We start from the raw sequence: 12,107 nt of genomic DNA, 5'->3' as shown, positions 1-12,107 counted from the left end.
CTGGCATTGTCAGGCCCCACTCAAAGGGTACTGGCAGTCACTGAACCAGGGAACTCATCATGGGATTTCCCTTGCCAGGGCCAGGTTGAAGAGGAAAGAGCAGCCCTAAGTGCTACTAGGAAGCAGCTCTCCCGCAGGTTATCCAAGCCCGAGATCCTCAGCAGGACCCCTCCGGTGTGATATACGTGCTCACGTTTTTACAGCACCAACACTGAAGCAAGGCAGAGGAAGACCACCAGGATGGTGCTGGGATGCTGTGCTCTGATCTGCCTCTCTGCTGATGCCGATGGAGTTCACCCAAGCTGACAATTTTCTTTTTTTTTCTGTGAATGAAAAGATGCTGGTGCTGTTCACCTCATCACAGCACTGAGCCTGGAGTTGTCTTCTGCTCAATAACTTAAGCATGGCATGAGGAGGCAAGGTGAACTGATGCTATATTTAATTACAGTTAGGACAGGCCTCCTGCCACCCTTCTGATATCCTTAATAGCGGAGATGTGGAGAGGCAGTCCTTGTCTGGCCTTGGAACATCCCATCTGAGAGCCGACAGATGTGCGTGAGCAGCACCCGGCCGCTGGACCAGGGCCAGCCACCGGCAGAACATCCCTGGAGCAGCCACCCATCTTGTGCACGTGGTGATAACGCCTGCGTTTCACCCTTGGAGAGCTGGGCCAGTGGTACACTGAAACCGGCCAAGTATGCCAGAGGGAAGCGCTGCAAACTCTGCTGCTCCATACGTGAAAGCTACAGCGGGGGCCATTTTCTATTGCATCCAAAGAAAAAAGGGAGATAGGTGGAGAACTCTTTGGATCCCACTGGTTTGGAGGGTAGTACCCAGTTGCTCTCTTAACTTGGATGCCCTGGAGTAGGATTTGTCCTCGAGCACTGGGCAAGGGACTTTGAAAAATTTATGTGTGAATACCCAGCACAAAGGGACAGGACTGGGTATCCCCAGGCGCGATTTGTGCTGGCACAGTCTTAGCCCCAAGGGCTGGACGGAGCCCGCGCCTGTTGCCCTGGCCGGCTCCCTGCCCCAGTAACTGCCCGCCTGGGCACCGTTCCCTCCGGCCCCTCAGGAGCAGTGGTGCTCAGTGCTTCTCTGGCTCCATCTACAGCTGCTTTCTCCCGAGGTTTGGAAGGCTTCTGCCAACAAGGGGGCTGATGCTTTGAATCGCAGGTGGCAAGCACATGTTCTGGGACTTTTTGTCACCATGTGTCCCTGAGTTTCAGATATCCTGAGGTCCTGGGAACAGTCCTAGCTCAGTGCAGAACTGAGTGCTCCTGGCTGCTATGACTAATACAATTTGCTTTGCTCTCTTAACCACATACAGGCTGGTTAAAGTTTTGAACTCTTTTGATGAAATCAGTAAACTTAGAAGCAAATATTACATATTGCTTTACACACCAGGGTTACTTTCTGCCCTATAGAGATCCCTATTAATACTACATATTAACAACACGGCTCTGAAGTATGGTAGTCACAGCCATGGCCCTGGAAGACACCAAGACAAGCAAATAGCCTTAAAAATGTAGCCAGATGATGCTACCTAAAGAGGAATGAAGGGGTTTAAGGAGGTGACATGACTCACCCAAGGTCTTGCAAGTCAGAGCTAGAAACAGCACACAGCCTTCCAGCCTCCCCGTGCCAGGCTCTGATCACCAGCCCACATCGCAATCTGTTCCACCTAACACTCCCGCATCCCATCAGATTCCAGTGCAGCTCTCACTGGGCACCGGGAGCATCCCTGGGGAGCAGCTGCGTGGCTGCAGACAAGATGGATTTTAGGGGTGAAGATCTTTAGTCCTTGATTCTTAATTCATCTTCTCTCATCTCCCCATGGTAAAGCTGACCTCCAAGCAAAGGGAAGGTGGTTCTGCCTGTACAGTTCTTGGGCCACGATCTCTAAGTATGTCTGAACATGAACCAGATGGCAAACATTTATCCTAGAACACACACCATCTAAGCAGCAATCAAACACGCTATGGCTGGATGTGACCTTTGAGATGCTCGTCACGAACAGCCCTATTCTAACAGTGATGCTGGCACACACGGCTCATCCCCGTAGGAATGGGGCTCATTTCACTGATGCAAACAGCAGGTGGGATGTCTGCCCCATTAAACTGGACAGTTACCATTTTAATCATCCATTAAATGACCGAATCAAAACTCTAATGAAGTTCCCTACAAGCATGTCAGTTTGTAAGCGTCATGTTGAAACCATGCCAATGTCAGAAAATCTAACATGAGAAACAAGATTTGAACTGGAAAGCTATGGCACCAGTAGGGACACTCCAGAGACTGGTGCTGAAGGGCCATTAGATGAATAAGGTCTCCAGAGCTGTGATTCGTATCTTGGGAGCATGAACTTAGTTTCCTCAGACCAAAGAGCACAGCAGCTTGGGAAAGCTGGGCTTCAGAGCTGACAAATGTCCCCAACTCTTAGGACAGGTAGTGTACCACCGAAGAACAAGAAACCGCAGGTACCGGCTCGGGTGTGATGTGAGGACCCACCTGGTACAGGACTCACCTGGAGGGAGTTCAGCACGATGAAGACATAGGCCCAAATGATGCTGAGGTGGACGAGGACCCCGCACACCCAGGTCAGCCCCAGCACGGGCAGCAGCACCAGCACGGGCTTGGCTGTGGCCCTGTCAGGAAGAAGAGCTCAGGGTTACCTGGGTGCATTGCAAAGCCGAAGGACGGTGCACTGGCACCCTCCTCCCGGCCACCAGCTCTGCGCGGGGGTCTCTGTCGTGCCCCACGTCCCTGAGCCCAGGGCGTCCTGGCAAAGCGCCCCAGCCTGCCGAGTGTCCCTCCTGGCTCTGCAAACCCTGCCCAGGGTCTCGCCATGATCTCCCTGGGGCATCTGCACTAGGCTACAGAGCACAGAGTGGATCTGCCCTGAAAGAGCTCCACGGGTTTAGGAGCACCCTGGCCTGTATCTTGCAGTTTAGAAGAAACCTTCCTTGTCTCCCTGCTGGAGACAGCTCCCCTCCCCCAGCAAGCGCCTTTCAGATGATGTGTCCACCAAGTGGCACCCAAGATGGTAGCTATGGAACACATTCCTTTGCAAACAAAATTAATTAGGAGGGGAAAAACCAAACATTTCACCTCCCAGCCCCCAGTGTGCCAGCCCTGCTCTTTATTTATCGCTGAGAGTTAGCAAGAAGGGAGCTCTTTGACGTCATTAGCCATGAGAAAACAGCTATTTTCCCCCCCAATTGCTGCTACAAGGAGGGCTTCTGTATTTGTTTTATTAGCATATGGATGTCACCCTGCCCTCCAGCAATGCCCTATCTTTGTGCTTCTGTAAATTTGGGAAAACTTATTTATGATACAGGGGAACAATGTGTGTCTAGCAGAGGTATTCGGCGCCAGCTAACAACAATAAAGATTCGCAGAGGATGATAAAGTAATGACTCAAGCAGCAGTTTTTTAGAGGTCTCTCTATATTGACTGATTACAGAAGTCCACACCACCGCTTTCCCCATGTATGTAATCCCCATCAGCGTTACTCTCAATCCACCAAGTCCCAAACTCATATAGAAAATGTTTTTTATAATGCAAATAGCCAAAACCCCTGCACTCTCTACACTGGCATCCTGCTGAGGGGCACACACAAGTGCTAAGGAGACAAATTTAGTTACGACCCCTTCAAACTGCAATGTTCTGCGAAGCAGAGAGGAGCTGCTACTGCGGCTCAGAGCTCTGTAAAATTCCACGGAAATTGGGCATCCAGCTGGGTCCCTGGATTCCTTGAAACACCCCAGGCTGCTACCTCCCTTCCCTACGGCGATGTTTTACAGGATGCCTGCGCACCTGCCAGCAAGCTGCTTAGCAGCACGGGGGGCTAACGACAGTGAAGGGGCAGACAGCTCGGCAGTGGGTTCGGCAGGGCCACCCGTGTTCACGCACACTAACACCACTGCAGCCGATGGAGACACCAGCCATTCCCAGACCCAAAGTGCTGCTCCTGGTGGTGCCAAGGGGCCCCGGGTAGCTTTGATGGCAGGAGGCACTGCCAAGGGTCTCCCGTCCCAAAGTGCTGAGATTTCAGAGTGCGAGGGCAGATGGAGTCCAGCACCGGGTTCCCCAGGCTGAAAGTGCTGGCTGGGCTTCTCAGTGGTGTAGACGCTAGAGCAGACAGACTACCTTTGGGTGATGCACCTTGGCGGAGAAAATCCTTTCTGCCCTGACTCCCCCAACTCATGGTCTTTCACTTTGCCAAGGCAAAGACTCTCAGCTTAACAGTAATTCCACCGTTTCATACCCAGAGCAGCCACGGCTGGGAAAACCAGCCCCTTCCCTGCTCACCATATCTGTATTCCAATCTGGTTCTCCAGGTTGCTGTTGGGCGTCAGCATCTTTGACCTCCTGCGAGCACTGGACACAGTCACCATCACCACCCGGCACAGCACGAAGGTGTTCACCTGTCAGAGAAGAGCCATTGGACCCAGTAACCTTCTGTAGTCTCAGCTCCAGTGGGGTGAGTCTTTTCTGCTGGGAACTCAATAGCTAAGTGTCAGAACTTGGGGAGAAATGCATCACTCCTGAGAAAGCAGTGAATAAAATACTTCATAGAGCTGTCCACACAAGTATGAAATCTATAAAACTTATCTCAAAACCCAATACTGATAATACTTCAAGGCTGTAGATGTTCCCATATTAAAATCAGACCTTTAACCAATGTCACAGTCAACCTACACATTTATCTACATTCCTAATTTAACAGCCAATACAAGAACTGGTCAGCAAAATTTTCTTAAAGCACTTTTTTCTATCAAAAAGCTGCTTTGGTTAGAGAGATTTATTTGTGTTGTGAAAGTATATATAAAGCGTTACAAAAATTGTCCTATAAAAGCAGCAGGCAATATGACCCCTGCGAGCAAGCTCCTTAGCTAGGGAAGTGCTGACACCCCCGACTCTGCGATGCTTTCCTAAAACCAGACACGAAGGAATCACACCGTCCCGGCAGGTTTTGGCACTTACGGCCAGGATGACGAGGACAGGCCCAACAAAGGCCCAGATGACGTTGGTCTGAATGTTCAGCCAGCAATGGTTGTCTGCCACATACTTGTTAAAGGAAGTTGCAAGGGTTACACTCACGATAACGACTGGAAGGCCTGCAGAAAAAAAGCAGAAATTAAACCCCAGGAAAAGCAGAGATGACCCACTCAGGTCAGCTGTGCTCTAGACAATTGCTTCCAAACCCCCATGACCAGACACGCTGCAGCGTGAGCCAGCTTAGCCTCCGAAACCCCATGAGCAACATCAATTTACTGCGGCTGAAATCTGTCCCGGCTCTGCAAGACCAGATTTATACGCTGTCAGCATCACTCTCCTAGGTATAAAGCATTCCAAGTCCTGATCAAAGCAATTTACTCCTCAAATTGCTTTTTTAACAAAATGGACAATCAAAGACATAAACCAATCCAAAATATTTGAACCAGTTGCCCAGTGTCCAACTAGGTGTGTGTTTTGCAAGGCGCACTGACCTAAAGAGGCTCCTCTTTGATATGAAACTCAGCTTATTCAAACGAATTCTATGTCCCTAAAGGGCTCATTCAGAATAAAGAGTGCTTAGTCAGGAACATATTTATATTTTAATTACTATCAGACAGCAGTAATGCTCTCCAAGAACAGGAACTTACCACAAACTTCCTCCTCCATTTTTTTGTATCGAACGCTTGGATTTAGAAAAATAACAGAAATGCTTTTTAACTTATATGCCGACTGGCAATTTGACACAGAAAGGTAAGAAAGCCTCTGCAGAGCAGTGGCACCCGGCTCTCATATTGAATCAAACCAAACATTTGGGCATCTCTCCTATTGAAACTTTTGCTAGACAAAAAACGGACGCATTTTTCTGAGCACCCAGCGCAGAGGAGTCTGTAGATACCCCAGCCTGTCACGTAGTAGAACTTCATTCTCCTGTCTTCACTCATGTTGACTGCTACCACTTTGCTCCAGAGGAGAAGCCCCTCTACCAGCATCCATGAAAAGGCTGCCATGAAGAAGAGATGAAGGCAGGCAGTGACCGTGAAACACACCACCTGGGGAGAGGCGAGATCACACACCGCTTCAGGAGGGAGCCCTCCGGGAGCTTCTGCGTGTGTGTGGTCAGGAAGAAGAGAGCAACCTGCAAACCAGGCTGCAGGACGTGCAGAAATGTATTTAAACATCCACAGGCACTAGGAAGAGTTCTTAAAATTGCAACACATGAACAGTGCAGCTGCTGCAGCTCACACGCATTTCATCTGCGTGACCATCTCAAACCAGAGGGGAGGGAACTGACAGTTCTTGGACTTCCCTTGCAGGTCCCTCATCTCAGAGCTGCTTGATCCAGCCCCGGGATGTGGAAGGGGACACAGAAAGGGACAGAACTGTATGGTGCTGTTTTATAACTACTTAAATTTCCTGAAGGATTTTTTTGTCAGAAACAAACTGTCAGAAGAAAGAGGTGAATTTTCCCGACAGATTGCACAATGTATATATATGTATCTCCAAACACAGAGACACAACTCTTTCCTAGATGCAAGTTACAGGTAATTAATGAACCATTAATAAAAGGGATTACACTTCTTTTCTGTTTGTTCTGACAGTAACGCTTGAGCAGGCCTGCTGCTGCTGGGCAAGCAGGACACGTTCTAGTGAGCTTACCTGGTTGGTCTTGGCCAACTCGCTGAACATGAGCAGAGCTTCTGCTGCAGCTAATGCAAAGATCAGGTTCTTGTGCACAGTTGTTCGTTCGCTCTTGGGGACACTGAGGAAGGCGAAAGGAAACCCTCAGCTGCAGTCAAATGAAGGGGTGCACACGTTCTCACTAGTCCTTGCTGGGCTGTGCAGACCTGCCTGGTGACCTCCTACTCACTGCAGAGATGACAGTCCAAAGAGGCAAGGGACTGCCCCGGCGTGCAAGCTCTTGGTGCCGGGGACGCGCGTGGGTACGGCTGCTCAGACCTGCCTGTTCCTTGGCTCCAAGGAAGAGGCAGCAAGGAGGAGGCGAAGGGAGCCACTGCCGTGCTCACAAGGCAGATCTCTGTGCTTGCCGAGTGACACAGAAGGGTTTACAATTGAAGAAATAGTCTTTGCTCCATTTATTTTGTAAACATTAACTCTAGCAGAGCAGCTTTTATGGTAAACGTTGTCATTGATAAAAAAATGCTTCCATGGGCACTCAGGTGTGTGCACAGCTCACATAAGCATCTCCACAGAAACAACCAGCACTGCACCCCCCAGCCCACGACAACTGCTCTGTCCCTCCCCTCCGCTACCGACGCCAGTGCCGCTCCCCAGCCTCGCCCCGCATACCTGCATCGCCCCACCCTGACCAAGGATACCTTGCTTGGGTACTTGTTCTGAAGCAAAATAGCAAACAAAAAATGCAGAAAAGGCTACAAGCGTCTGGACTTTTCTTACCCAACTGCCAAGAATAAAATGAAGGTAACTATCAAGGCACAGAAGGAAACTCCACATCCAATAAAAGTCAAGGTCTGCAGTGTGAGCTCCTCCTTAGTGGTCCTCTGCTCCAACCATGAAACAACAGAAGACACAAAACCCCCACAAATTAACCGCAGACTGCTCGCAGGTCTGGCATCCACCCCCCCGACGAGCAGAGAAAGGCTCCTCGCTTACCTGCATCTCGTAAACCTGCAGCAGCACAGCAAAATTCGTGGTGTGGTTGCAAAAACAGGCAGTGGAGTCCGGGAGAGATGTTACCACAGAGCAGCCGGCTGTGGACCACATCCCGCCAGCATCTGGGCTAACATGCAGCAAAAACCAGAGAAAACACATGGAAATTACCATCCACTTCAACAGAAAGCCAAGGCGTTAAGGGAATTTTATTCTTCCGGAAGAAGCAGAGCGGAAATGAGGAAAGTATATCAGAGACAGGTCTCCATATGGATTTCCCTTTGGCTTATCCTGCATCTCACCAGATTTGCCTTATCCGTCAGGCAAGCACAAGAAAACAGGTCTAGTATCAATGTGTGTATTAAAAAGCACAGTTCAGCCATCACTGCTTTAAACAGAACTCAGTAGTTGCACAGCTCAGGGAAGAGCTCCTTTTACAGCACATTCACCGAGAGCATCACTGGACCAGACACGTCTAACCCTCTGCATCAGCCTGGCCTGCCGTGTACCCGGTGCAGTTCCACTGGACTCTCGATTCTCAGGACAGGCCAGCGGGTCTCCAGCCAGCCAGCTGCTCTCCGCTGCCGGGCAGCCAGCAAAGCTCCGGACCTGAATTCCCTGTGCAGGGTCCCAGGCTGTGCCGGGTCAGCTCTGTCCTCACCGGCAGCACTGCCCCTCTGAGCCTGCCCCAGCGCCACGGGAAGATCAAATTCAGAGCAGGGTTAGTGGAACTGTTTGTGCAGCAACCATCTGCTTCCAAAACCACCCTCTTCCCACCTTCCCCAAACTGATCCATGCCTGTTACTGAACAGGGACCCTAAGGAGTATTTTTGCACTTGAATGACTTAATTACCAATCCGTGATATATCACAGTCTCAGTGCTCTCACTGCAGTGACATTCAGCAAAAACACTTCTCAATGCCAAGCAGTATTTATGGGGCTGGGAGTCCTGCATATCGGTTGGGCCATATATCTTGGACCAACCCTTCTTTGTTGCAGGCAACGATCATAATTAACTAGGGCTTTCCATTTTAGTTGCACATACCTCATTAAAGGTCACTTGCTTGTGAGTGACTTTTCCAAAGGAAATCTTCCCAGGAGAGCGCTCTACTCCAGCAGACAGAGGATGCCAGCACGCAAAGCAGGCAAAGAATTACAGATCCCTAGTCTTACCGTTACATTTATATTGTTATGTTTGGTTTTCCAGTGGAAATAAAAGCTCATAAATCTGGGGACCCGAACTGAAACAAGGCACCTGAGGCTGAAGTTCCAGAAGGCACAGATGGGCCCCACCAGCTTATCGGGCAGGTCCTGCAGGCAGAGAGAGAGGAGATTGTACAGCCATGCACGTACTGTATGCAGCCCGATGCAGTTCACTCACTAGGCTGCAACAAGGTCTGTCAGCGCAGGACAAACACCTCCCCAGGGAAACCGGAGTCAAGGTGAGAGACCTGGGCACGGGACACCCCTAAGTCCAAGAGCTCTGGGGGCCCTGAGCCAAGGCTGGGCACAGCCTGACGGGTCAGGCTGCGCGATGCTGCCGGCGGGGGAGGCGACTGGGAAGCACAGCCCCTCCTCGGGGTACCTGGACGCGGTGCTGCAGGCGGTAGCGCACAGACGTGCTAATCTCCTGGTAGTCGCTGAGCAGGGCAGATGAGATCACAGCAGTGCCCACCGTGGTGCTCAGGGACCTGTCAGGGAAAGCATGCTGCTCACAGGCACAGGAGCCACAAACTGCGTTTGGAAAACAGGATCTCACGTTATACAGGGCAGCTGGAGAGATCCAGAGCCACTTCTGGAGAGCTTCAGTGCCGCCAGCAAAGGGCCTGGGCATAGGGCAGAAACTCCCTCAGATTATCTGGCAAGCAGAAACCACCACCGCTCCCCCTGCATCTGCAGGAGGTGACCCTACAGATGAGGCACTGGGGCATCCTAAGCGGTTGGCAGCTGAGCGGCGCCATGGCCGAGCCAAGGTCCATGGGCGGTGGGTGCGCTGGATGCGCGGGCTGCCATCCCCACCTAGCGTTCAGCGAGCTCCCGGAGAGCAGCGGGGCTCGGCCTCCCGCCCCGCAGGCACCGGCTCCAGCAGCTGCTGCCCCGGCCAGAGGGGACCCTGCAGCAGCTCCGTCCCCATCGCACCCCAGCAGGGCAGTAACCTCAGGGAACCAGAGGCAGGCAGGACAGACGCCGCGGTGCATCGCGGCACGCAGGCAGCCCCACCGCGCAGCTCAGGGCGAGGTGTGCCGAGGGCCTCTGCCTCCACAAGGCACTGACTCAGGAGCCCCTTTCCATTGCTCGGTCTCCACATGCATATTGGAGAAAGCAGGGACAAGGACAAATGGGATGGGATGGAGCGGGGTGGATGTGGCCCCAAAATAGAGGCACTGAGAGACTTAACGCAGGCTTGGAAATTAATTCTGCTGGGGTGCTAAGAGGGCAGCCCTGGGGCGCGGGGGGGTTCTGTTTCACTCACTTCTGTCCTCCGTCAGAGGCAGCCACGTCCTGGAAGACAGCACCGCTGCCAGCGCTGGACAGGCAGCGCTGCAGGGAGCCATAGCCGAACCACATGTTTTTCACCGTGATGCTGCGGAGACCTGGAGGGACAGAGCATGGCGGGATGGGTGCAAGCACACAGGGCAGCTCTGAGCAGCCCATGCTGCAGCACCGCTGCGCTGCTCTGGGGGTGTGATACTGGGGGTCCGGGGCACCCACAGCTCCAAGCTGTGCCTGTAGAGAGGCTGCAATCATCTCTCCCCCACGGCCCATCTCCCTTTGACCATTCACCTGCCTTGCGCCATTAAGGCAGATGCTGCAGAAGCGCCGAGGGGAGATCCAAGGAAGCACAGGCGTCATAACCTACCTCTGGCTTTCAGCCTTTGCATTTCTTCTGCGGGAACTTCAATGAGGTCGTGCCTGCCTTTCTCGGGGCTCTGGACCAGGTACGCCTCACTGCTCAGCTCCTGCCTGCTCAGCTCCAGCTTCCTGACCTCCATCCCTGTGAAGGGGTAAAATCAGGTACTGAACCAGGGTTCGGCCTTCCTCCAGAGCTACTGCTACAGCAAAGTACCACAAGGACGTTATAACCCCAGCCAAGACCCAGAGCAGCAGCAGACAGATCCCTTTCAGTGCAAACCATGTGCATGTGGGCTCAGTTTGTCTCCTGGGCCCAAAGGTTTCTTGCAATCCTCTTACGATCCACAGTGTGAGAGGTGGCCCCACACTGTGACGCTTCTGCACGGAGGAAACGGGGAGAAGGCTGCAGGGTTAGCAAGAGATGAGCCAGAGGAGGAGAGGTGCCAGGGGTGGGCTTGGACTGGGAACCAGACAGCACGACTAAGCTGGGTCCCGGTGAGATGCCCTCCCCCAGCTCTGCCAGTGCCACTCACCGACATTCCCGTGCTGGATCGTGATCTTTGTCCTCCCTGTGGTCAGCAGTGGGGCTAAGTGTGACACCATTCTGTCGCAGAGCTCAACAACAGCCATGGATCCTCTGATAACCTGCAAACAGGGAGAGAGCAATGGAAATCAGCACCTGCACTGCCTGCTCACACTTCCCACAGTTCACAAGAGTTTTCTTAAATGCTTGGTCCTGGGCAGAAAAAGAGAAGTTGGGACTCAAGGCTTTTGCTTTGCTTTGCTTTCTTCACTAAAGGATGTTCCCTGTTTCTTCAGCAAGGAGATGAGACTGGCAATGAGGGAAACTTGCTAGTCTTTATAAAAAGCCATTAAACCAGCATGGAAATAAATAACTAAATAAGCTTCTGGAAAGAAAGCAGATTTTTAGACCTGACTCCTGATTTTTGCAAAGCTGTAGAACAACGATTCTCTCTTCCTGGAAAAGGTTTCACCCAGAAACAGACTCCGCTGCTGGCTGGGTAGCAGTGACCGGCCCCATCACTCAAGGTCCTGCCCGTGTTGGGCAGCACAAGTGCCTCCCCTGTACTACACAAACTCAAACCCTTTCTCCTTCAGCAGATGGATCTGCTGCACCAGCTACGCTGGGCCGGAGCTGGTTTTATGCCACTATCAAGAAGCTGTGAGTAACTGTGGCCACGGAGACCTAAGCAGCTGTAAGCGACGAGGTAAACCCTGAACTATTCAGCATCCTCTCACCTCAGGAGGTCCCTGGCTTGGTTCCTGGAGCACTGGCCAGGCCAGACGCTGTCACACATTTCCCAGAGACAGGTGGAGAGTGCAGACCATACAACAGACACAAAAGACCCACGTGAGAAGGGAGGAAGCTAATGGAGAAAAACCTAACGGGGGTGGGATGATGGAAATCCCTCACACAAAGCCTGACAGTGTTTTGAACAGCGTGGGGGCTGATGACAGATAGCTCCTTGGCAGCCCACCCATGGAAAATACAACAAACTATAAAGTGAAGAGCATTGCCCTGCCAGAGACAGCAGGATGTGGGAGCAAGGAATCTACAAAGCACCGGGAATCCGCAAACTGTGTGTAATCCTGTAAATCCA

The 12,107-nt window shown here is 51.9% G+C and overlaps 1 protein-coding gene across 6 annotated transcripts in view; it reads right to left on the bottom strand.

The window, feature by feature from the left end:
- ADGRD2 (adhesion G protein-coupled receptor D2) overlaps positions 1–12,107 on the bottom strand; it is a 30,191-nt gene that overhangs the window by 10,866 nt on the left and 7,218 nt on the right. For 3 of the 6 annotated variants that reach the window (XM_087753446.1, XM_087753445.1, XM_087753448.1), the window contains exons 9-21: positions 11,746–11,793; positions 11,019–11,130; positions 10,493–10,627; positions 10,106–10,226; positions 9,218–9,323; positions 8,888–8,943; positions 7,636–7,762; positions 7,420–7,523; positions 6,661–6,763; positions 5,900–6,053; positions 4,990–5,123; positions 4,315–4,430; positions 2,528–2,648 (exon numbers count right to left, since the gene is read on the bottom strand). In XM_087753446.1, coding sequence (XP_087609572.1) covers positions 2,528–2,648; positions 4,315–4,430; positions 4,990–5,123; positions 5,900–6,053; positions 6,661–6,763; positions 7,420–7,523; positions 7,636–7,762; positions 8,888–8,943; positions 9,218–9,323; positions 10,106–10,226; positions 10,493–10,627; positions 11,019–11,130; positions 11,746–11,793 — 1,437 coding nt within the window. The remainder of the gene's footprint in view (positions 1–2,527; positions 2,649–4,314; positions 4,431–4,989; positions 5,124–5,899; positions 6,054–6,660; positions 6,764–7,419; positions 7,524–7,635; positions 7,763–8,887; positions 8,944–9,217; positions 9,324–10,105; positions 10,227–10,492; positions 10,628–11,018; positions 11,131–11,745; positions 11,794–12,107) is intronic. The other 3 variants (XM_087753447.1, XM_087753449.1, XM_087753450.1) reach the window with 1 other exon arrangement.

Source organism: Nipponia nippon, unplaced genomic scaffold (genome assembly GCF_047370975.1).
Source record: "Nipponia nippon isolate SJK-2023a ecotype South Korea unplaced genomic scaffold, ASM4737097v1 scaffold_16, whole genome shotgun sequence".
In the NCBI taxonomy this organism is placed as follows: domain Eukaryota; kingdom Metazoa; phylum Chordata; class Aves; order Pelecaniformes; family Threskiornithidae; genus Nipponia; species Nipponia nippon.
This window is presented reverse-complemented; position numbering and strand designations above follow the sequence as displayed.